Below are 23,132 nucleotides of genomic sequence, written 5' to 3' on the forward strand. Positions count from 1 at the left end.
GAAGAAGAAACCCTACTTAAAACACCTCCTGAGAAGGCCACAAGAGGTAAGGCAGCAAAATGGCCTGAGTTAGAGAGGGAATTGAAGAGGATTGAAGAGCAAAGAACAACTGGAATTTCTGTGTACCCAAAGACGGTTCAGCAGGAGGCAAGAAGAACTGCTGATGACAAATAAGTGACTGATTTCAAAGGAGGACACAATTCAGTTTCATGAAATAGAATGGATTAAGCATGCGTTCCATGCACCAGACTTGTCCAAAAGATGCCTGAAAGCTATAAGCAGAAGGTCCTTGAATTTCATAATGAATAAAACTTGAGTACAATAACTTTATGTAATACTTTTTTTTTTCAAATTTTGGGTCCCAAAATTAAGGTGCATATCCATGGGGAAATATGGTACTCTCTTAGTTTGAGAACTGCTAAGTCACTATTGATTCTTTTTTTTTTTTTTTTTTTTTTTTTAGTTTTTGCAAGGCAATGGGGTTATTTGCCCAAGATCACACGGCTAGGTAATTATTAAGTGTCTGAGGCTGGATTTGAACTCAGGTCCTCCTGACTCCAGGGTCGGTGCTCTATCCAGTCACTACTGATTTTCAATGATTTCATCTAAACTGATCAACCTTAATGTAAATGATCAACTTCAATCAAAAAGACAATAAAAAGGAATACAAAGAACTGACCATTTGCAATCTGATTCATAGCTAATTTACCTTTGCTCTAGCATATAGGTATATCAAGATCAGATAACTTATATGGATTCTGAGGATCAGTCTGACAGAAATGAAAAGTGAATTAAAGAGAGTAATAAGAAATAACCAGAATGTTAAGTGGGAATCATGCTTTCAACAACAGGCTAAGGATTTTGTATTTTATCCTAAAAAAGAACTGGGAGTCACTGAAAAATTTTTAATAGGCTGACATTGTTGGATTCATGTTTTAAGATTATCAATTTGATAGCCATAAGTAAGATGGAGAATTAGGGCGGCTAGGTGGCACAGTGGATAGAGCACCGGCCTTGGAGTCAGGAGTACCTGGGTTCAAATCCGACCTCAGACACTTAAGAATTACCTAGCCGTGTGGCCTTGGGCAAGCCACTTAACCCCATTGCCTTGAAAAATCTAAAAAAAAAAAAAAAGTAAGATGGAGAATAGAGAAAAAAGATTGGAAGTAGGTTAGACCTATTAGGAGGCAACTGCAATAGTCCAAAGGAGAAGTGATGAAAACCTGAACTGGAATAAAGACTCTGGATAATAGAGAAAAAAGATTGGAAGTAGGTTACACCTATTAGTAGGCAACTGCAATAGTCTAAAGGAGAAGTGATGAAAACCTGAACTGGAATAAAGACTCTGTTACTAAAAAGGAGAGGACAGACAGATGAAAGAGATGTTGAACAGAGAGAATGATTAAGGTTTAACAATTGATTAGAAATGGAGGGTGAAGGAAACTGGTGGAGTAATTATCACTCCAAGGTGGAAAATCTGGCAATTGTAAGAATGAATGGTGGTGCTCTTAAAGGAAATAGGTAAATATACAGGAAGGACAGATTTGGGGGAAATATTAGTTCCATTTTTGTACACAATGAGTTTTGAGATACCAACTAGATATCCAGGTAGAGATATCCAGAAGGCAATGTGTAACACTGGATTAGAATATGAGCTATCTGGGCTGGATATAAAGATCTGGGAATCATGTTTACAGACACAATGCATATGAGATGATCACACTGGCCTCCTGACTGACACAAGAGACTTCATCTTTCAGCTCTGAGTATTCTCTCTGGCTGTCTCCCATGCCTAGAATGCTCTACCCCCTCAACTCTAGCTATCAACTTGGCTTCTTTAAGTCCCAAATAAAACTCCACCTTCTACAAAAAAACCTTCCCTATCCCTTATTTCCAATACCTTCCCTCTGTACATTATTTAATTATTCCACATATAATTTGCTTTGTATATTTTTGTTTGCTTGTTGTCTCTCCCATTAGAGTGAGTGTAAGTTCCTTGAGGGCAAAGATAGTCTTTTGCCTCTCTTTGTATCCCCCATGTTTAGCACAGTGCCCAGCACAAAGTGGAAGCTTAATAAATGTATTTGATTGATGAGTTCAACAAGGAAAACATAAGTAAGAGAACCCAGACTCTTGAAGGATGACTAACAACAAGTAAGAAGATGATGGTACAACAAGGGAGGCTGAGAAAAAATGGTAAATCAAAGAAAATCTTGAATCTCAAATCCCTGAACCTCTCTTCCTGTTTTTCCAATCACTTTGTTCTAGCTTTACATCCCTCTTTTCACAGCCATAACCTTAATTAAAGAATTTTCAACAATTAACTGCCCTAATGCTAAGTCAACTCTGGTTCACCTTCTCACCTGTACCTTCCCTATTCATATACTGGAGACATCAAGCACCTCTGGAGGAAGTCACAAACTTATTATCTCAATTGCGGCCTCACTAGTTACAAAGTAATTCTAATACACACACACACACACACACACACACACACACACACATACACACACACGTATATAATCTGATTAACTCCCTATCACATCTCACAGTATAGATTCCATATTTTTTCACCTATCCCCTTCTTGTATCCACCAGTCTCGAGATAAGCTATTCCTCCTTTTTGGTAAGATCCTTCCATATGTACCCTAGATTTCATTCCTACACATTTCCTAAAGATTTAACTCAACTGGACTCTTCCTTTCTATCTTCAATTTCTTCCTCTTTTTTTTTTTACAACCATGCTCAGACGTTAACTTAAAAAAAACTTCTACTGATACCCTCTTTATCTGTCATCCTTCTTCTTTCTTCCCAATCACTAAACTTCCAGAAATGTCTCCACTTGTAAGAATTTCTGTCTGAGGACCTTAGAAATCAGATAAGTCAACCCCTCATTAAACAAGTGAAAGACTGAAGTCCAGAGAAGTAAACTGATTCGCCCAAGGTCAATAAGGCAGTAAGTAGCCTGCAATCTAACTTTTGATACTACCACTCTACTGAAAGAGCTGTGTCCAAATTATGCCTAAAGGGCAAAAAAAATGTACATACCCTTTGATCCAGCAATGCCACTACTGGGTCTGTATCCTGAAGAGATTATGAAAAGGGTAAAATCTCACATATACAAAAATATTCATAGCAGCCCTGTTTGTGGTGGCAACTATGGTATACGTATGTGATATAATAATACTTGTTCTATAAGAAATCATGAGGGATGGGATTTTAGAAAAGTCTAGAAAGATTTGCACTTGATTGAACAGAATTGAACAGAACATTATACACATTAACAACAGCATGGGGTGATGCTCAATCCTGATGGACTTGTTCATTTCAGCAGAAATCAAAGACAATTGGGGCGGCTAGGTGGCACAGTGGATAGAGCACTGGCCCTGGAGTCAGGAGTACCTGAGTTCACATCTGGCCTCAGACACTTAATAATTACCTAGCTGTGTGGCCTTGGGCAAGCCACTTAACCCCATTTGCCTTGCAAAAACTTAAAAAAAATAAGACATGATAGAAAATATCATCCATATCCAGGGAAGAAATTGTGGAGTTTAAAAGAAGACCAAAGCTTATTATCTTCAATTTTTAAAAGTTCTCTGATGTACTAATAATAAAAAAAGAGGTGTGTTGAAGGGCCCCCAAGTTGACCTGTTAATTGTGAAATCCAACAGGTCTTTTTAATTCCACAAGCCTACTATGAAACAAGGCACTGTTAAAGGCACTGAAGATACAAAGACACAGTTCCTGACCTGCAGTATTTTCATTCTCCAAAAGGAAAACTATACATAGAAAAGTATGTGCTAAGGGATGGCCCTTAACCTATGCTTTGAAGGAAGCCGGTATTCTATTAAGTAGAGGTGAGAAAGGAGGACATTCCAAAACAGAGGACAACCTTGCAAAGGCATGGAATCAAGAGACAGAATGTCATGGACAGAAAACAGCAAATGGCCCTATTTAGTTGCAATAGACAGTCCATGAGAAGGAATAATATGAAATAAATCTGGAAAGACTAAATGGTGATGATCATGAAGCATTTTAAATGACAGAGGTTGTATTTTATCCTAAAGATAACAGGGATACTACTGAAATTTCTTGATACAGGAGTGATGTAGTCAAGAGTTATTTTTAAATATCAATTTGGTAGCTCTGTGAATGATATTGATGAGGGGAGACCTATGAGGAGTTTATTTTGAAAGTCTAAGCAAGAACATGTATAGCTTATATCAATTTTTTTTGTCATTTCAGGAAAGAGAAAAGGGAAAGAGGGAAGGAGGGAATATAGAACTCAAAATTTTTTTAAAATTAATGTTAAAAATTGTTTTTACATGTAATTGGGGAAAATAAAACCTCATTCAGAAGTAAAAAAAAAAAGAGTCTAGGTAAGAGAACAAAGGTAATAGCTATGTGAGTAAAAAGAAGAAACAAATGCAAGAAAAACTGTGGAGTCAGAATTACCAGATATATAAACTAATTAGATATGGAAAGGAGCGAGCAATGGAGGATGAAGATAGAGGATGTTTCTGATACTGCCACTCTAAAAAGATGGTAAGCCCCTGATAGAAACACAGAAATAAGGAAAAGGGAGGAAAGAAAAAAGAATGGCCTGAGAGTGATAGAGAACTACTAACAGGATCTAGGAAGGATGATAAATTTGGATAGAACTTCCCTCTCAAAGAAGATGTTGCTAAATGATAGCAGAAGATCCATCAATCAATCAATAGACATTTATTAAATGTCTACTATGTTCCAGGCATTGTGCTAAAGGAGGCAAAAGACAATCTTTACCCTTAAAGAGCTTATACTCTAATGGGAGAGACAATAAAGCAAACAAATATATACAAAGCAAGTTACAAACCTGTTAAGTAGGAACCAATTAACAGAGGGCAGACATGGGAATTAGGAGGGGATAGGGAAGGCTTCCTGTAGAAAATCGAGTTTTAGTTGTGACTTATGGAAGCCAAGTGGATTAATAGTTAAGAGTTGAGGAGGGAGTGCATTCCAGGTTTTAAGGACAGGCAAAGAGAATGACCAGAGTTGGAGTGTCATATTCGTGGAATAGGAAGGAGACCAGTGTCAGAAGACTGAAGAATATATGTGAGGATCTCAGATGTGCCAATATGACCAGAAAGGGCAATGTCAATGTTGGAAGGGATGTGGGAAATCTGGGACACTATTACACTGTTGGTGGAACTGTGAATTCATCCAACCTTTCTGGAGAGAAATTTGGAATTACGCCCAAAGGGCAGCAATACCACTACTGGGTCTATACCCTGAAGAGATGATGAAAAAAGGTAAAAACATCACTTGTACAAAAATATTCGTAACAGTCCTGTTTGTGGTGGCAAAGAATTGGAAATCAAGTAAATGTCCTTCAATTGGGGAATGGCTTAACAAATTGTGGTATATGTATGTCATGGAACACTATTGTTCTATTAGAAACCAGGAGGGATGGGAATTCAGGGAGGCCTGGAGGGATCTGCAGGAACTGATGCTGAGCAAGATGAGCAGAACCAGAAAAACACTGTACACCCTAACAGCAACATGGGGGTGATAATCAATCTTGATGGACTTGCTCATTCCATCAGTGCAACAATTAGGGACATTTCGGGGTATCTGCGATGGAGAATACTATCTGTATCCAGAGAAAGAATTGTGGAGGTTGAACAAAGACTAAGGACTATTACCTTTAATTTAGGAAAAAAAACTGATACCTTATTATGTAAACTTGCTATCTCTTATACTTTATTTTTCTTCCTTAAGGATTATTTCTCTCTCATCACATTCAATTTGGGTCAATGTACACCATGGAAACAATTGTAAAGACTGGCACATTGCCTTCTGTGGGGGTTGGGGGAGGGAAGCAAGATTAGGGGAAAAATTGTAAAATTCAAAATAAATAAAATCTTTAAAAGAAAAAAAAGAATACATGTGAGGGAGTGAGGAGCACAGGTTATGAAGGCCTTTAAATGGCAAACAGAGCATTCTGCAATGAAGGCAATATGGAGCCACTGGAGTAAATTGAGGAGGCTGACATATCAAATCGGTTACCCCTTTAGGAAAATCACTTCAATGGCTGAATGGAGGATAGAACATGGAAAAACTTGAGGCAGGCAAACCCAACAATAGGCTAAAATAATCTAGGTATGAGCTAATAAGAATCTGCCCAGGAGTGGTAACAGTGTCAGAAGAAACAATGAGGCATATCTGAGAGATGTTACAATAGTGAAATTACAAGCCTTGGCACCAGATTGGATGAGGTGTCAGAGATAGTGAGAAGTCCAGAATCATAACTCCTAGGTTATGAGTCTGAGAGACTGGGAGGATGGTGTTGCCCTCTACAGCAATAAGGAGGATAGGAGATAGGGAAAATTTAAGGGAAAAGATGATGAATTCCAGTTTAAAGATGATGAGAAAACAAAGTAGACTTATTTGTCTCCCAGTCCAATTAGAGAAAAGAGACAGCTAGTACTTGGGACTTTCTTAGGTTTTTGTCTTCCTTAATTGTTCTGCAATACTTAACATTACTGTCCACAATTTCAAATACATCAATTTTATTCAAAAAAATTAATAAATATTTATATTACCAGGATTTGGACAGGATGATAAATATGGACAGAGTGACTCTCAAAAAAAGATGCTAAGTGATGGTAGAAGATCCAATAGACATTTATTAATTGTCTGCTGCTCTATTCTAGGCACTGTGCTAGGTGCTGGCTATATGAAAGGAGGCAAAACACAGTCACTGTCATCAAGGAACTTACAATCTAGTAGGAAAGTCAACAAGTAAACAATTAAAATGTATTACCATGTGCAAAGCACTGAGCCCAGAGCTGAGGATACAATGAGTTTTAAAAGCCAATCTTTGCTCTCAGGAAGCTTACATTTTCCTTTAAAGATTCAACAATATCACAAAAGCCTTAAAGGAAGACACAGACTCTCAGAGGTAGAAATGAAGAGGAAACAAATGCACTCTAAGTATGGGAGTGGCTTGTCTAAGAATAGGAAAGTAGAAGATGAAGTACAGAGTTTGAAGAATGGCTATTCATTGATTTAGCTGGAATATAAAATTCATGAAAGGATATAAAAAAGTACATAGAAGTCAGATTGTGGAAGTTTTAAATGGCTCCTTGATATTCTCTCCTTTTTTGAGTTCTATGACACTTTCTCTTCATTCTACTTCTGTCAAACTCTTCCCTCTCAATTTCTTAATTCAGGTATCCTATCAAGGGACTGCAGTTAGGGCCCTTTTTTTCCATCTCCCTCTATAGGTGAAAGAGGTAGAGCGGTATAGTGGATAGAATGCTAGACTTGGATCAGCACCAACAATGTGTCACTTAAAGACACATATCTCCCTGACCTTAAATGTCCTGATCTGTTATTAGTTTGGTAGGGTTTTGTGGTTTTTTTTTTTTTGGCATTTTGCAAGGAAATGGGAGAAGGGGGTTAAATAACTTAACCAAGGTCACACAGCTAGCTAATTATTAAATGTCTGAGATCATATCTGAACTCAGGTCCTCCTGACTTCAGGGTTGCCCCATTTTCCTCAATGTAAAAACTGGAATAACAATTTAATTTTTTTTTATTCCAAAACAGTTTTCTTTATTGCTAAATTTAAACACCACTTTCCAGACATAAAACATTCCCCATACTGCTATCTATTTAATTCTGTACCTGCAATTTAAAGCTGCTCTCCTTCAAATTCCTAGTTGAATTTTTGAATTTAAATGTTACAAGCCTTGTAGAGATTATTACAATTGTTACATTTTAGAAGTTTCTCTTTGCCTTTTCTATTTCTAAATGAAAAAACAAAAAATGACTTCAGTGGGGTTGAGTTGTAAAACAATCAAAATTAATCCAGACTAAGCATGTCTCAAAATTATTGGCTACTTTTTTCATCTTGTGTCCATCCCTTTTGCCTGAAGATAATTTCCTCAAGGTCAGGTCTTCTGAAGCCTTGTTTAGTTCTATTCTTTAGTTTGAAAGTTTTCTGCATTGTTGGTAATATCTTTAAATTTTGATTTTGCTTATTTCATTATGCATCACTTCAGACCCAGGATTCTAAGACCTCTCAACCCATTTCTGTGGTGAAATATTCCATTATATTCGCACATTATTTAATTCATGCATTTTCCAATTGTCTCAAGCTATCTAAAATAACCCAGATTCTAGTTAAATTTAATTTTCCCCCTTTTGAAACAAGAAATATTTCCATTATTACCCATGAATTTAAAACATACTCCACCATAATTATTTTCAAAAATGTTAACAAACTTCCCGCTCACCCATTTAAAATGCTACCATTATATCACACAAATCCTAATTTTTTCCAATAAATTTACCTTTCTAGATTTCACTGACCTCTTCTGATTCTATTCCAAATTTCCTACTCAGATCTGGTCTTTCCATCAAAAAATCTTCAAAATCTTCTACTGTATTAAATGTCCATTTTTTCCCATATATCATTATACCCAGTTTTGCAGGGTGTTTTATTCTTGGCTTTAAGCCCATGTCTTTTGCCTTTCTAAATATTTTATTCCAAGATTTCCTCTCATTTATAGTGGAAGCTGCAAAGTCTTGTGTGATCCTGACTGTCACTCCTTGATATTTGAACTGCTTGCTTTTGGATTCTTGTAATATTTTCTCTTTGACAAGGGGATCCATAAGTTTTGTTATGACATTCCTAGGTGTCTTTATATGGGGATTTATTAGAGGAGGTGACCTATGAATTCTTTCTATGTCTATTCTACCTTCTGGTCCTAACAAACGTGGGCAGTTCTCACTTATTATTTCTTGAAATATAGTATCCAAGCTTTTGATTATATCAATATTTTCAGGGAGACCAATTATTTTTATATTATCTCTTCGTGACCAATTCTCTAAGTCAGTGGTTTTAGATACCAGATATTTCACATTTTCTTCTTCAAATTTTTCAATTTTTTCACATTGTTCTACCATTTCTTGCTGTCTCCTGGAGTCATTGAATTCTATTTGATCTATTCTTCTTTTCATTGACTCAATTTCTTCATTGATGTCTACCACTTTCTCTTTTAAGTTATTTATTGTACTTCTAATTCTTTCTTCTAGATCTTTTATTTCATTCTTTATGTCTTGCTTCATTTCTTCTAGGAATGCCCGAAGTCCTTGAGGAAAATCCATTTCTTCCTTTACTGTAGAATTGCTTCCTTCTTCTGGGATATTTTTAGGTTTGATACTGGTTGTTGTTTTCATCTTTGATGTATCTATTTCTCCAGATTTAATTTCTGAATTGAGGTTTTGTGTTAGGGTCCTATTATGTCCCCTAACGTATTGCTTCTGGGTGGGTTGACTAGCCAAGAAGGGTCTTGACTTTAATCCCTTGGGTTCTTGCACTGACTTCCACATTCTGTGATTATTGGAACTGTTTGGATCTTTGAGGTTTGTAAGTTAAATACTATTGGCCTTCTTCCGGGTCTCAGAGTTCCTGAACCTGGGCTGTCTTGGTATATCTGTGAGTACCTATCACCACAGTATTCTTCCGATGGGTTTTTATAATGGAAAAAAATTTACCTGGATGATTTGTGGGGGGGAGGAGAAAAGGGTCAGTTCTCAGACAGAAGTCATTGAAATGCAATTTCTCACTGGATTTCAATGAAGAGAGAAGCCTTTAGGAATTGTTGGAGCAGTTATACAGGCGATAGTTGGTCTTCTTTGAGTCTCAAAAGTCCAGAGATGATCTTCAACTCTATGAACTTCTTTGAAATGTTGGAGGAATTCTTGTCCAAATATGAGCTGCCTTAGATGACTTCTTCGGAACTATGAGACTCTTTTAACTACTCAAAAAGAGCAAGTTTGGAAGTTCCTCTTCTTTCTGGTATCAGAAGAATTCCTATTCCAAATTCAGTTTCCCAAAAAAAGTCAGGTCCAGTGATTTTTCAGACCAGAGGAAATCACAAGATTCGACAGAGTTGGAATTTACCTTTCTTCCTTGGTAGGCCTGGAATAACAATTTAAAAATAGTTCCCCATCTTAAGACATTATAGTAAGACTAAGATTAAATAAGGTTTATGTAAAGTGCTTTGCAAACCTTAAGGCTACTTAGATAAATGGCTACTGTTATTATTATTAATTCACCCTTTCCCTTCATGACTTTACTCCTATGTTTTCAATTGTAAACCTGAATAAAAACAACTCCCAAATCTACATTTCAAGTGCAGATCCAGAGCACTACAATCCCCACATCTCCACCAGGACGTCCCACAAGTATCTCAAACTCAAAATATACAAAACTGATCACATCATCTTTTCCCAAAACCTCCATCTCTTACAACTTTCCTTATTTCTACAAATAAATAGCACCAACTTCCTCCCAAGTTCAAAATTTAAGAAACATCTTTGACTCCTTTCTCTATTTAATCTATCAAATACCATAAATTATTAAGTTCTAAGTTCTATCAATTCTACTTCATAGACTCTTGTAAATGTCCTGGCTACTAGCTTAGTTCCTCTTGAGGAGCCTCTTTAAAGAGCTCTTCACTGGATTCTCTGCTTCCACTCTTCCCCCTCTTCAATGGAATCTTTGTACAGCTTCCAACATCTTTCCAATGCACAAGTCTGACCATTTCCCTCCCCTTCTCAACAAGCTTTGATAATTCTTGACTGTTTATGGAATAAAATGAGAATTCCTTCACCAGGCATTTAAGACCTTCTACAATAATGTCAACCTACTTTTGCTGATTTCACACTATCTATACTTCCTGACATATTATCTGGGCTCCAAACCAAAAATGTTTTAATTTGTTTTTTCCCTCTCCTACCTCTCTACATTTGTGCAGCCTGTTCACATCTCTTTTCCCTCTGTCTTGGCCAGTATATTTATTACTTACCTGGCAAAACATTCAAACTAAATAGCATAATATCCTTTATCTTCTCACCAACGCTATCCTCTTGCATACTATTTTGTTGATACCATGAAATCCCACATTTCTGCCTTAAACTTCCCCACTCCAGGGGTCAAAAAGGGCTCCTGTAATACAGCTACTCTGAACATGTAGAGGAGCATTTATATCCAACTGCTTTCACATACATAAGTTTATTGGTCCTCATCATCTCTGAAATTGAGATAAAAGTCTGGTAAAAATCTAATTTAAACAAGTAGTCATTTGCCATTCAAACTACAGGTTCAAAGGCAGACATGATCAGGGAGGCCAGAAATCAACCTATGCAAGCTTCATAGTCTTTCTCAGTTAAGTCTCCTTCCTATTAAATGAATATAGTCATAGAAAGAACTCAAATTCTTTGAACATCGTAGTTCAAGTAAAACCAGCTAAGATGTGCAACAGATAGTAAGTACATTGGGCTTGGTATCAGGAAGACTATACTCATGAGTTCAAATCTGGCTTGAGACGGTTATCTAGCTTTTTTGATCCTGGCAAGTCACTTAACCCTGTTTGCCTCAATTCCTCATTTGTAAAATAAGCTGAAGAAAGGAATGGCAAATAACTCTACTATCTTTACCATGCAGTTATAGAGACTAGAAAACAACAACAAAGTGCTTAAATGAAGAATATTTTATTGATTTTGAAGCTAGGGTCTATATCAATTGATCTAAGCATTAAAAATGCTCCTAATGGAGTATATCCTGAAAATGAAATCCCATTTTTTTAAATGGAAGTAACAGGAGTCAAGTAACTTTCTGAGCTAAAAAATGTCTGAAGTTATATTTGAACCCAGGTCTGAGTTCAAACTGAACTCAGTTTTAAAACTGATTTTTAATTTCAACTTTTTGACAAATTGAAAACATTTTCCCATGTTACTCCAAACCTTGGGATCCTAACCTGGGGTCTATGAACTAATTAAAAAATTTTCATAATAATTCAACATAATTTATTTCCTTTATAATCCTATGTATTTAAAAACATTATTCTGAGAAGGGTCTGTAACATCAAAAAAAAAATCTAGCCATGGTGACACAATCACACTTTTTAGTTATCTGCAGAATGAACTGGTGGTAGAGCTGTGAACTTGTCCAATCACTCTAAAGAACAATTTGGAACAATGCCCAAAATGGTACTAAACCATGCATACTCTTTGACCCAGGGGGTCCTACTACTAGGTCTATATCACAAAGAGATAAAAGAGAAAGGAAAAGGACCTGTATGTAAAGGACCTGTATGTACAAATATTTGTGACAGCTTTTTGTGGTGGTAAGAAACTGGAAATTGAGAAAGTGTCCATCAACTGGAGAAAGGCTGAAAAAGTTATGGCTTATGAAGGTGATGGGATGATGATGATGATGATGATGATGATGACATCTGTACTTCATTCTCGGAGAAGATCATGACTTCAATGCAGGCATATGAATTAGATTTGACTGAGGGGAGTGTTGTGCTAAGTCACCAGCCTCATTTTCTCCTCTGGAGTTATTTTGATCCAATGGTCAGATATGGATCAGGATGACTCAGAGATGGCCACAGAGGTGAGGCAGTCAGGGGTTAAGTGACTTGTCCACAGTCAAACAGCTAGTAAGTGTCACGTGCTTGAGGCCAGATTCCAACTCTGGTCCTCATGACTCCAAGGTCAGTGCTATCCACTGAGCTACCTAACTGCCTCTCATGGAAGTGAAGGTGATGGAATACAATACTATCATTCTGTAAGAAATGATGAAGCATAGGATTTCTGAGAAGTCTGGGAAGAATTATATAAACTGATGCAAAGCAAAGTGAGCAGAACCAGGAGAAAAATATAACAACAATATTACAAAGACAATCAACTCTACAAGACTTTGGAACTCTGATCAACACAATGACCAACCACAATTCCAAAGTGCTGAAAATAAAACATACCATCCATCTCTAGACAGAAATAATACTCAGAATGAAATCAAAGTATTTTTTCTTTTCCTTCTTTGGTATTTATTTTGAATTGCATTGGTGTTCTGTGACTGGATATATTTGCAACGAGCTTTGTTTTTCTCTGACTTTTCAATAGATAAGGAAGAGAGAGAGGAGCAGGATGAAAATTTGGAGCTGAAAATAAAATAAAATTGAATTTAAAAAATATCAACTAGGGATAGAACATATGATAAGGCATCAGAATTGTTCTGTTTGGCTTGGAAGATAGAACCAAGAGCAATGGCTTTATGTTGCCAAGAGATAAATTAGGTTTGATGTCAGGAAAAATTTCCTAACAATTATATCTATTCGTGGTCTGAAGGTTCTCCTTCAAAGGAGGAGTGAGTTTCCCGTCCTTACAGGTCTTCAAGCAGAGACTGGACCACCACTAAATGGTTATGATATAGCAAGGAATTTCTTTAATCTGCTGAGTTCTTTTCCCAACTCTCAAATTCTATGAGTTTGTATACTATTGCATATAGCATCCATTCAATTAACTATATTTTAATTTCTCATAAACTTAGACATGTTATTATAAAGTTGAGTTATACAGTATAACACCATCAACAGTATAATGAAAAATGAAAGGACATTGGGATACAAAACAAGGAGATCCAGGAAGCAGAGTCAGGCACTCAGGTTTCTATTCCTAGCCCTACCACTGATTCACTGATGACACTGGGTAAAGTCACAATCTCTTGTATTTCATTTTGTCTCTGTTAACTGAGAATAATACTTGCATTTGGGAAATTTAATGTCTTCTCATTTCTGTCTGACCATAAATAAGGCTAAAATTTTACTTAAAAAATCAAATTGCAAGCTTTTAGTCCTTTAATACAAAATTCCATCCTTACCTTTCCTGGTATACCATTTAAAAGATATATCAACACGCAAAATCCTTTTGGGGGGTGGGAAGTGTTAGTCCAAGCATTTACACATAAAATGGCCAAACAGTATCAACTTCAAATCTCTTAGGTGCTTCAAAACAAATTTTGTAAGTGATGTTAACAGTGGTCCCTTTGTTTTTTGCCTGAATTTCTACTAATATTTTAGACCACAATATGGACTCTTCCTCCACTAAGTTTGATTTCTCAATTAACAATCTTTCTCTCAGAACCCTGATAGCACATTATTTGTAACACTTTAACACACTTCTTATTTATTGCTATGTATTATCCTTATCAATGTTTATGACTTAATGCCCTGATGAATGGAAAGTTCCATGTAAGCAGAAATTTGGTCTAATCTAAACTTTCTGACCCCCTCAGAGTCTCAGTTCTCTGTACCTGGAAGATACTTATTAAACATTTCTAAATTTTTTAATTATTAAAGAAATTATATACATTTGCCTATTTGAGCATATGCATTTATCTGCTAATAAAACTACTGAAATTTTAATCAAAGGTAACCTGCTACTTCAAAGCTTTTTTTTTTGGTCCTATAGGACTTCTTTAAAAATGCTTTAAGGCTCTCACTGAAAGTAATATAAAGGCAGGGTGAATTTTTTCATTCAATTTCCATTACATATACTGAAACATTAACATTTAAAGTTTTAAAAGACATTAAACTGAACCAAGAGGGATTTATTTTAATCCCTCAGGAAGCATAATATCTATATGACTAAAAGGCAGCAAAACATAAATATCTTCTAAGGAGACATGGAAATGATGAGCATTTTGTGCTTTTGAATTGAAAATTTTGGAAAGCTGGGGGGGGTGATTAGAATAAAATTAGATTTCTCTTCCTCACCTACATTCACAGTGAGAAAAGTCAGTATCTTTCAAAACTAAGCCAACAACAAAAACAACTTAGAATGTGAGGGCATGAAAAAGATTTTAAAAATTAGAAACTAGGGTAAAAGAATAAGAATTGCACACAGATCAATAAAATCAAAACAGAAAGGCATGGAAAATCAAATTTGAAGAATACTGATTAAAAGAAGCTTCAATTTTAAAGGAGAATTTTAGGAATACAATATGGTTTACTCATCCAGGAAACAAATAGTATAGTTTTAGGGGAGGAAAAAGAGTGCAAGGTCTGGAGTCAGGAAGATCTGAGTTCAAATCTTGCCTCGGATACTTACTAGCTATGTGACCCTGGACAAGTTTCCTAAACTTCGGTCAGCCTCATCTTCAAATGTAGCACCTACCTTCCAAAGTTCTTGTATCAAATGAGATAATATTTTTAAAGCACTTAGCACCATACCTCACACATAATAGGCAGTGAATAAGTGGTTGCCTGATTTCCTTCCTTTTTTCTTCCTTCCTTCCACAGGAGCTACAAGAACACCTGATAGTAGAATGCTTAATGGTTCACATCTCAGAAGAACTACTTATGGTGCTGAGATAGTTCCCAACCATTAAGTATGAAAATTTTTCATATTTTCTAATATATAAAAATTTCAAGGACCCCACAAGAGAAGCTGTACTATGAGATGGATGACAAAAAGTTACTTTGAATTCGGTAACATTTTTAAATGAATTTTTATTTTATTAATCACAATTTGATTTATGAACATTTTGAAATACACAAATATATGAGATATTTATTTAGTGTACAAAAGGAACATTTATAGATTCACATATGATTTCATGGACCTTTTAGAGCCTCGGGTGTTTATAACTCAAAGACTAGAAAGCAATATCACAAAGGATATAGAAATAAAGAAGAGAGAGAGTATACCATATTGAAGGTATATGAAATAAAATGAGGGCCCATAAAGAATGTTTTTTCATATGATCAAATGTACTGGAAACTGATACTGTGGGTCTGAGGCATCAGTGAATATGTCTGAAACAAAACTGATGATTAAAATAATTTTCTAAAAGTACAGAGTATGAAATCATGAGGAAAAGACATTAAGAGTAAAAAAAAATACAGTAGACACAAAAATGTGAAAAAGCAAGTAAGACTAAACTTAAATGGTTGACATTTCAGTTTTCATTATTAACGCTTTTCAATTTATTAAAAAGAGACCTGTTAAGAAAACAGTAATTCAATACAAAGTATATATCTTGGATCATAAATACTTTCTGGAATGCTGTGTAAATTCTTATTAAAATACACTGTAAGAATAAGAATTACTTAGATTTACTCTTTCTAAAAGCAAAAAAGTCTAGTAAGTTTCCCTCTCAATTTATAGTTCTACCAACTTTAACCTTCTTTAAAACATGTACATATTCGGTATCTTTATTCCGAAATTGTTCATTTGCAAATAAAAAAAAATAAGTGTAGTTCTTGAATAACATGAAGGGGATATAATTATGAAATAAAATTTAATATACCTGTACATCATCAAAAATTTAATGATATGAATCAAAATTTCTAGACTAACTTTACCCTATCATTCCCCCACCCACCCCCCACATACACACTCACACACCAGGTAACACCATTAGGCTCCATACTAGGGTGATTCCAATTCTTATTCCTAAACAGTTAATTATTGCCCCAGAATATCGTTTTCTCTACTGTTCTTGTGTACTGCTGTTCTTGTGAAATCAATTAAAAGCTATTTCTTCTAGTAACAAATTCTAAACACAATTTACTACGCCAAGTTAGTAGAAAGAATAAAACCTCAGTATCCAAGCTTCTAATTTATTTGCACACTGCTCATTCATCATTTTGTCCAGTTTTCCACTAATTTTATTAAGATCTGAAACTACCACCACAGAAGAAATCTCATCTCAAAGAAATTATGTTAATTAGGTATTTATTTTCATTTCATACTTTTCTTTCAACAATCAAAATAAAAAGTCAATTTGATGAAGGGAAGCCAAAATTTACCAGTATTATCAGCTAAGTTATAAAAATCTAACTCATCTGTTATACTGAGGAGATGCATATAGATCCATTTACTGACTGGCATACAAAAATTTTTATTTCATTTTTGATTCACTGAAAAACATATTTGACTTTATGCTTTCAAGGGTTATACTTGAAATTATGAAGAACAATCTGGGAGCCATGACTGATGAACCTTCTAGTTAAAGGGATGAAAAAGTTGCTTCTAAAGATCTTAGCAACTACAGGATTAGAACATCAACACTGCGAGTAAATTAATTAAATACATGATATAGTATAGTATTCATCCTTTCATTTTTTTCTAAAAATTTTTTAAAAGAAAATACAGAAGTAGTGCATATACTTCTATGCACATACTGGAATCCCAGACAGTGTTGGTCAGTGTTGAAATTCACTAGCATTTTATATAGTTGCACACACAGGCAAGCACTTGACCTCCAGGAGTCTGTTTCCTTAATTATAAGATGAGAGAACTGGACCAGATCTCCTTCAAAGGTCACACCCAGCTCTAAAACTAGATTTTACAAAAATAAACCTAATAGAGTATGTCTATATGTATAATCTTGATTTTAAAGGGAGAGAAGAGGAATAAGAAGGGAAGGAAAAATATTATTGCTTTGTAATAGGAATTTTTAATGGTTTAATTTGTCTTTAACTCACATTTATCTCTGAAGAAAATATGACAATTTCAGTAAGGTGAAACATCAAAATACTGTGGAATCATTTACTGTGTAAATTTTTAAAAATTAGAATAAAATAAAAATCTACTGTGTTGATATCTATTTAAAATGACTGGCCCCATGAATGGAAAGAATCATTAGAAAGGAAACACTTAGATTTTCACCATTTTTATATCACTTCTCTTGACAAAGATAAAGCTCAATTTCCGGCACAACATAACCCTTATCTGATATCAAGCTCACCAAAATGGTCCCCAAAACATATTTCACACACACACACACACACACACACACTTAAAAATATTTATCACCAAGATACTGTCTTGCTGAACTGTTCTCCAGTATCACATCTCATCAAATACACATAGCCCCAAATTACTAAAAAAGTTATACTTCTCATTCAAATAATCAGTGAAATGTCTAGAAAAAAAAATTTCTTTCACAGAGCTGTGATCTGCCCTATATGTGATGTGTATAGTCAGTCCAGTTCTCTGATCTGCCCGAGAGACTGCAGATTGCAGATCCTCCAGTCAGCACTGCAAGAAAAAGCCACCAAGAACCTCCTCCTAGAGCTAATGAAGAGCGGGGACCCTGAAAAAGGTGCTTTCCTCGAAGCCAAGCGGCATAAATCCGAGGAGAGGTTTGGGGAAAGGGGTTTTTTCTCTTTCTCCGCTGTGCTAATCCCAAGTGGTTCCCTCTGCAGCTCCGGGCAGAGATAACAGCAGGCTCAAATGCCCCAGAGGAAGGGAAAGGGAAAGAGGGGGAGAATGCGACTGTGATTTCTCTGATCACGATTCTCCCACGATGTTTTTTTAAAGCGAGCGGGGGGAGGGGGGTATAGGGGAAAGCGGTTCATCCTAGGAGAGCTCAGAGCAGAGGGTTGTCTTCCTTGGAGGAGGGTGAGGGGGGCACTGGGAGAAAACGGAGGGGGATGGCGCCGATCTGGCGACCTCTCTGCCCGGAATCGCTGACGTGACACGAACGGCTGGGGATGGGGCCGGGGCCGGGGCCGGGGCCGGGGCCGGGGCCGGGGCCGGGGCCGGGGCCGGGGCCGGGGCCGGGGCCGGGGCCGGGGCCGGGGCCGGGGCCGGGGCCGGGCGGATCCCAGGGGAGCTGGTGGACAATCAGACAGGAACGGGAGGGGGCGGGGAGACGGGGAGGAAGGATGCTGCTCCCGGGAAGCTCGGCTCACAGGGATCATCGGATTTGGAGGGCAGCGAGGCCACGGACGCCAGTGGGCGGGGGGGCTGGTGCCCGGGTCCCCCCGTGGCGGCGGGCAGCTCCACAACGGGGACGCTCCCTGCTAAGCACCACCCCTCCGGCCAGACCCCGCGGCACTGCAGCGCCCGGCCGGGCCGCTACTCCGCAGACCGCTCGGCTTCGGGGGGCCCCCGCGCGCCTCTCGGGGGGTCCCATCTTTAGAAGGTGGGGGGCGCGAGGCGGGCCAGGGGCGCGAGGCGGGCCGGCGCAGCCGCAGTGCCCACCGCGCAGCCTCTGAGGCGCGCGCCCCCCGCCCCCGGCTCTGCGGACTGAGCCTGTCCTCTGCCCCCCCCGCCCCGGTCCCGGGAAGAACGGAAGGCAAGGCGACCCCTCCCAAGCCCGGGCCCCCCCAATCCCGGGCGCCGACGGGGAGCGGGAGGGGGGGGCGGGGGGCGCTTACTTTCTCCTACCACCGCTTTGAGTCCGATGGGGGCCATGGCGGGGGTCCGGCGGCCGGATCGCCTCCTCACTGGGCTCCCGCAGCGGCCGAGGCGGCGAGGACCCCGGCTCCGGCGGCGCGCTCAGCTGACTGAGGCGCCAGTGCCGCCCGGCAGGCTCGGCGCGCGCAGGGGAGGCAGCGCCACGCGCGTCACCCGCGCGCCTCCCAGCCAATCAGCGCGCCGCTCCGAGCCCAGGAGCCCGGGGATGCGGCTCGGCCCACCGCGGGGGCGGCGGGGGCGGCGGGGGCGCGCGGGGGCGGATCCCCGGAGGGGGCGCGCGCGGCCGGCGGGTCCCGAAGCCGGGCTACACGCAGCCGGGGCCCCGATCCCCGCGCCCCCGGCCCGGGCCCCGCCCTCTCGGCCTGTCTGCGGCGGCGGCGGCGGCGGGGGGAGGGCCCTGCCCTGCCCCCCCCCCCGGAGATGCGCGCCCACGCCCGGGGCGGCGCGGGCACGGCCAGCACCGCAGCCAGCTCCCCGCTCCTCGCGCCCTTCTGGGGCGCAGCGAGGCCCGGGGCGCGCCGCTCCCCGTCTCTGAAGTCAGCGGGCCGCCCCGTGACCCCCAAGGACCGCTGGCCCCAGACCCAGCAGCCCGCGGCCCCGCCGAGCGCTGGACCCGGCGCTGGCCCTAGCCCGGTCCAGTCACGTCTAGATGACCGAATTTGGGAGCGATCTGCTGCAGGCACCTTTGTGACCGCACCTTGCCCTTCCCTCCCCTCCCCACTCTCTTCCCGTTATAGACTAGCCAGACTGACCTCCTGCACACACACACACACACACACAGACACACACACACACACACAAAACACACACACAGACACACACGCACAGAGACACACACACACACACACAACACACACACACACACACACACACACACACACACACACACACACACACACACACTGCTTCCTTAAATAGATAGCTTCCTTCAAAGTTCATCATGAATGGCCTCCTCCTGGAAGCCTTTCCTGACCCTCTTGGTGGTGCCTGCTCCCTCTCCTCCTCAAATTATGGGTATATCGTATCTATTTAAATATTATGTTCCCGGCAATGAATAGAAGCTTTCTGAGGATAACGACTATTTTTCGTTTTGTCTTATCCCTTGGGCAAATACATTGAATTATACTAAGAGAAGCTTTAAAAATGTTGGTTGGATTGGATTGGAATGGAAAGGCAAAAAAAAAAAAAATCAGTCTGCTGGAGGTTGACCTACTTGGAGAAGGGGAGATGGGCATTTTGTTTTCTTGCTCCCTAGACTGCTGTCTCCCCAACCTGCCCAATTATACTTTAACCTTCCACATAAGACTCCCCAAAGGGCTCTTGACCCTGACTTGTCTAAGGTGTCTGCCCACCCGGAGAGAGTAAAACGAGAACATAACTGAGGAAGGCAAGACTGTCCACAATTAACATGGGGTGAGCTCCCAGAGAGCAGGTGAGGGCTATATCTAAGCGATTCTCTCTGTAGGAAAAACTAGTAGCTGTTGATGAGAAGAATGGTGATTGATTACGAATCCTCTTGAGAGAAATATTTTAATACAGATCATCTATCAGTGCTTTTTTAGGGGATCCATAAAGAGGTATTAATAGAATACCATTTTTCAAGTTCAAAGAAAATACTAGTGCTGCGAAAGTGAAACAGACTTGTTTCTCCTTAGTCAAGAGACAAAGAATGAAGGGTGGGGAGGGGCATCTGTGAGCTTCTGGAGAAAAGGAAATATGAAATAATTGGATCTACAGCTTAAAGGGACATGGACCATCATCTTATATAACCCCACAATTTTACACATGAAAAACCTGAGACCCTGAGTAGTGAATAGACCTAGCCCAAGGGCATATGTGTAAATAGAAATCTTAGCTTACAAGAGACAACTGCGAAAGTTAACTGAGTCCAGTCCTCTCATTTTACAAATAAGGAAGCCGAGGTCTAGCTTTGTGCAAAGAAAGTAAGAAGCTGATCAGAATTTGAACTCAGCTGTTCCAACTTCAACAATTCCACACTTCCACTGACAGAAAAGAGAAGGATGTCTCCATCCCTAACTGACATCCAAACTGACCTACCTCCCCCACCCACGTCCAACTCTACCAAAACATCTCAGACTCCAATATCAGTATACTGCTATTTCTCACTCCTCTGAGATACAGCTCATTTTGCCTATTCAATCCTTGGTTCCCAAAGGACATCCAGAGTATTCCAAATTTGTGTTGGTTGTCTAATATTAATAAAACACTCTTTAGGGACTCAGTTAAGGGCCTCTGAATTTGCTTAATAGAAGTTTGTTGAAAATGGAGAAGTTGTTTCTCATTTACTTTGTTTCTTGGTTTTATTCTAGTGAAAAGAACCCTGGACTTGAAGTTCAGAGCTCTGTGTTCACATACTAGTTGTGACACTTAAGATTGGTTTATGATTGAATTATATACATAGTTAAATCACTTTCTCTGAGTCTGTTTTCCTCATTTGTAAACTTACACTTCCCACTTCACTGGTTTATTTTTGGGAAAGAGCTTTTTAAACCTTTGAAGTGTAGTTCAGTCTGTTAATAAACAGTTACTTTGGAAGGCACTAAACTCATAGCTGGGGTTATAAAGAAAAGCAAAAACACGGCCCCTGTCTTCAAAGGGCTCATATTAAATAAGGAAGGCAACATGCAAGCAACTATGTACATATAAGATATAAATAGGGTAAATGAGAGGTAATGTCAACAGAAAAGCTCTACCAGTAAGAGGGGAAGAGAGGAGAGATCAAGAGATTTCTCTTTAGTGGAGATTAGGAAAGTGGGACTCCAAGTGAGTCTTTAAGTAAAGACAGAAACAAGGAGAAAGAGCATTCTAGATGTGGGTGAAAGCCAGTATAATTGTGAGTTACTTACTTTGATTAGGCCTCTCTTTCCCCATGTTTAAAATGGACTGGATCAGATGATGCAGAAAGCTGTTCCAACTCAATGATTGAATTCTATGATTAATGGAATAAAACTCTCTAGTGTAATTCCCCTGAATGTTCTTGATCAAAAGGTAGTTTATGCAATATCTTTGTATCCAAGATGCTAAAGTACACTGTTGCCAGACTAATTTTCTTAATATGCCACTTTCATCAAGTTATTCCTTAGTTCAGAAAACATCACTGGCTCCCTTTTGCTACAGAGTCAAGTTTGAACATCTTGACTTGGATTCAAGGTCTTCTGTGTTCCTGCCCCACACTTCCTTTCCAGACCAAATTGCTATAATTCACCATAAATACATATTCCCAAATACTCTCTACAGAAATGGGGTTGTAATAGAGATGTTTCCCACTTTTAGACTCCACATATTCTTAAAGATTGAGTATTAAAGAGGATCATTGTGAAAGGAACCCTGAAATACATTTGGCATAATTGGCAGAAATTTTTGAATGAGCAGATGAGTAGTCAAAGTGGTGTGAAATAAGGCAGTGGTATTAAATCATTCATATTTCTCTGATACTTTAGTTTCTAAAGGATTTTCTTATACTTCAGCCAGTGTTAACCCAAATTAACAAGCATTTGTTGCTTACTATGGTTAGAAGGGTGGTGGAAGGTTTAATGAGGGAATGTGTTAAGTTCCATATAGAATATATCAAGTTTGATGTGTGAGCCAAACCTTCAGTCAGTTGGATGTGGGCAACCGGTGTTCCAGGGAAGAGGTGAATGTCAAATATATAGATCTGAGAGCTATTTGCAAAGAAGAGACGATTGAAATCATTTGGGTGGGGAGGAGGAAAAAGAAAAAGAAGGAAGAAAGGAAGAGGAGAAAGAAAAGATAGCCTGGGGAAGGGAAAGGGCATCCATATTTAATGTATAGAGGAAAGAGTATGAACTGGGAAGAGGGGCCCATAAGTACCAAGCAGCTAAGAAAACCAGGAAAAAGTAGAGTCAAGGAAGTCCAGGCAGGGAAGGAGATCATGGAAAGGATGTTCAAATATTCAGTTCACTTCAACAGGCATTTTCTTAATACCCACTACATGGCAGGCACTGTGCTAGACATTGGAGTTACAAAAACCATGTCCTTGCCTTCAAGAAGTACAGGTCCTCCTGGGTGACAAACAGCACATATACAGACCATATAAA

The 23,132-nt window shown here is 39.1% G+C and overlaps 1 protein-coding gene across 2 annotated transcripts in view; it reads right to left on the minus strand.

Annotated features, from left to right (window-relative positions):
• Window positions 1-19,181, minus strand: part of STXBP1 (syntaxin binding protein 1) — a 93,802-nt gene extending 74,621 nt beyond the window's left edge. Inside the window, exon 1 of one of the 2 annotated variants that reach the window (XM_074211111.1) lies at window positions 19,014-19,179. In XM_074211111.1, the coding sequence (XP_074067212.1) occupies window positions 19,014-19,050 (37 nt within the window). In that variant the 5' untranslated portion in view covers window positions 19,051-19,179. Of the gene's footprint in view, window positions 1-19,013 lie in introns of both variants that reach the window. The other variant, XM_074211110.1, reaches the window with a different exon arrangement.
• Window positions 19,182-23,132: the final 3,951 nt, after the last annotated feature.

The sequence above is a fragment of the Macrotis lagotis genome, chromosome 1 (assembly GCF_037893015.1).
Source record: "Macrotis lagotis isolate mMagLag1 chromosome 1, bilby.v1.9.chrom.fasta, whole genome shotgun sequence".
Classification (NCBI taxonomy): domain Eukaryota; kingdom Metazoa; phylum Chordata; class Mammalia; order Peramelemorphia; family Peramelidae; genus Macrotis; species Macrotis lagotis.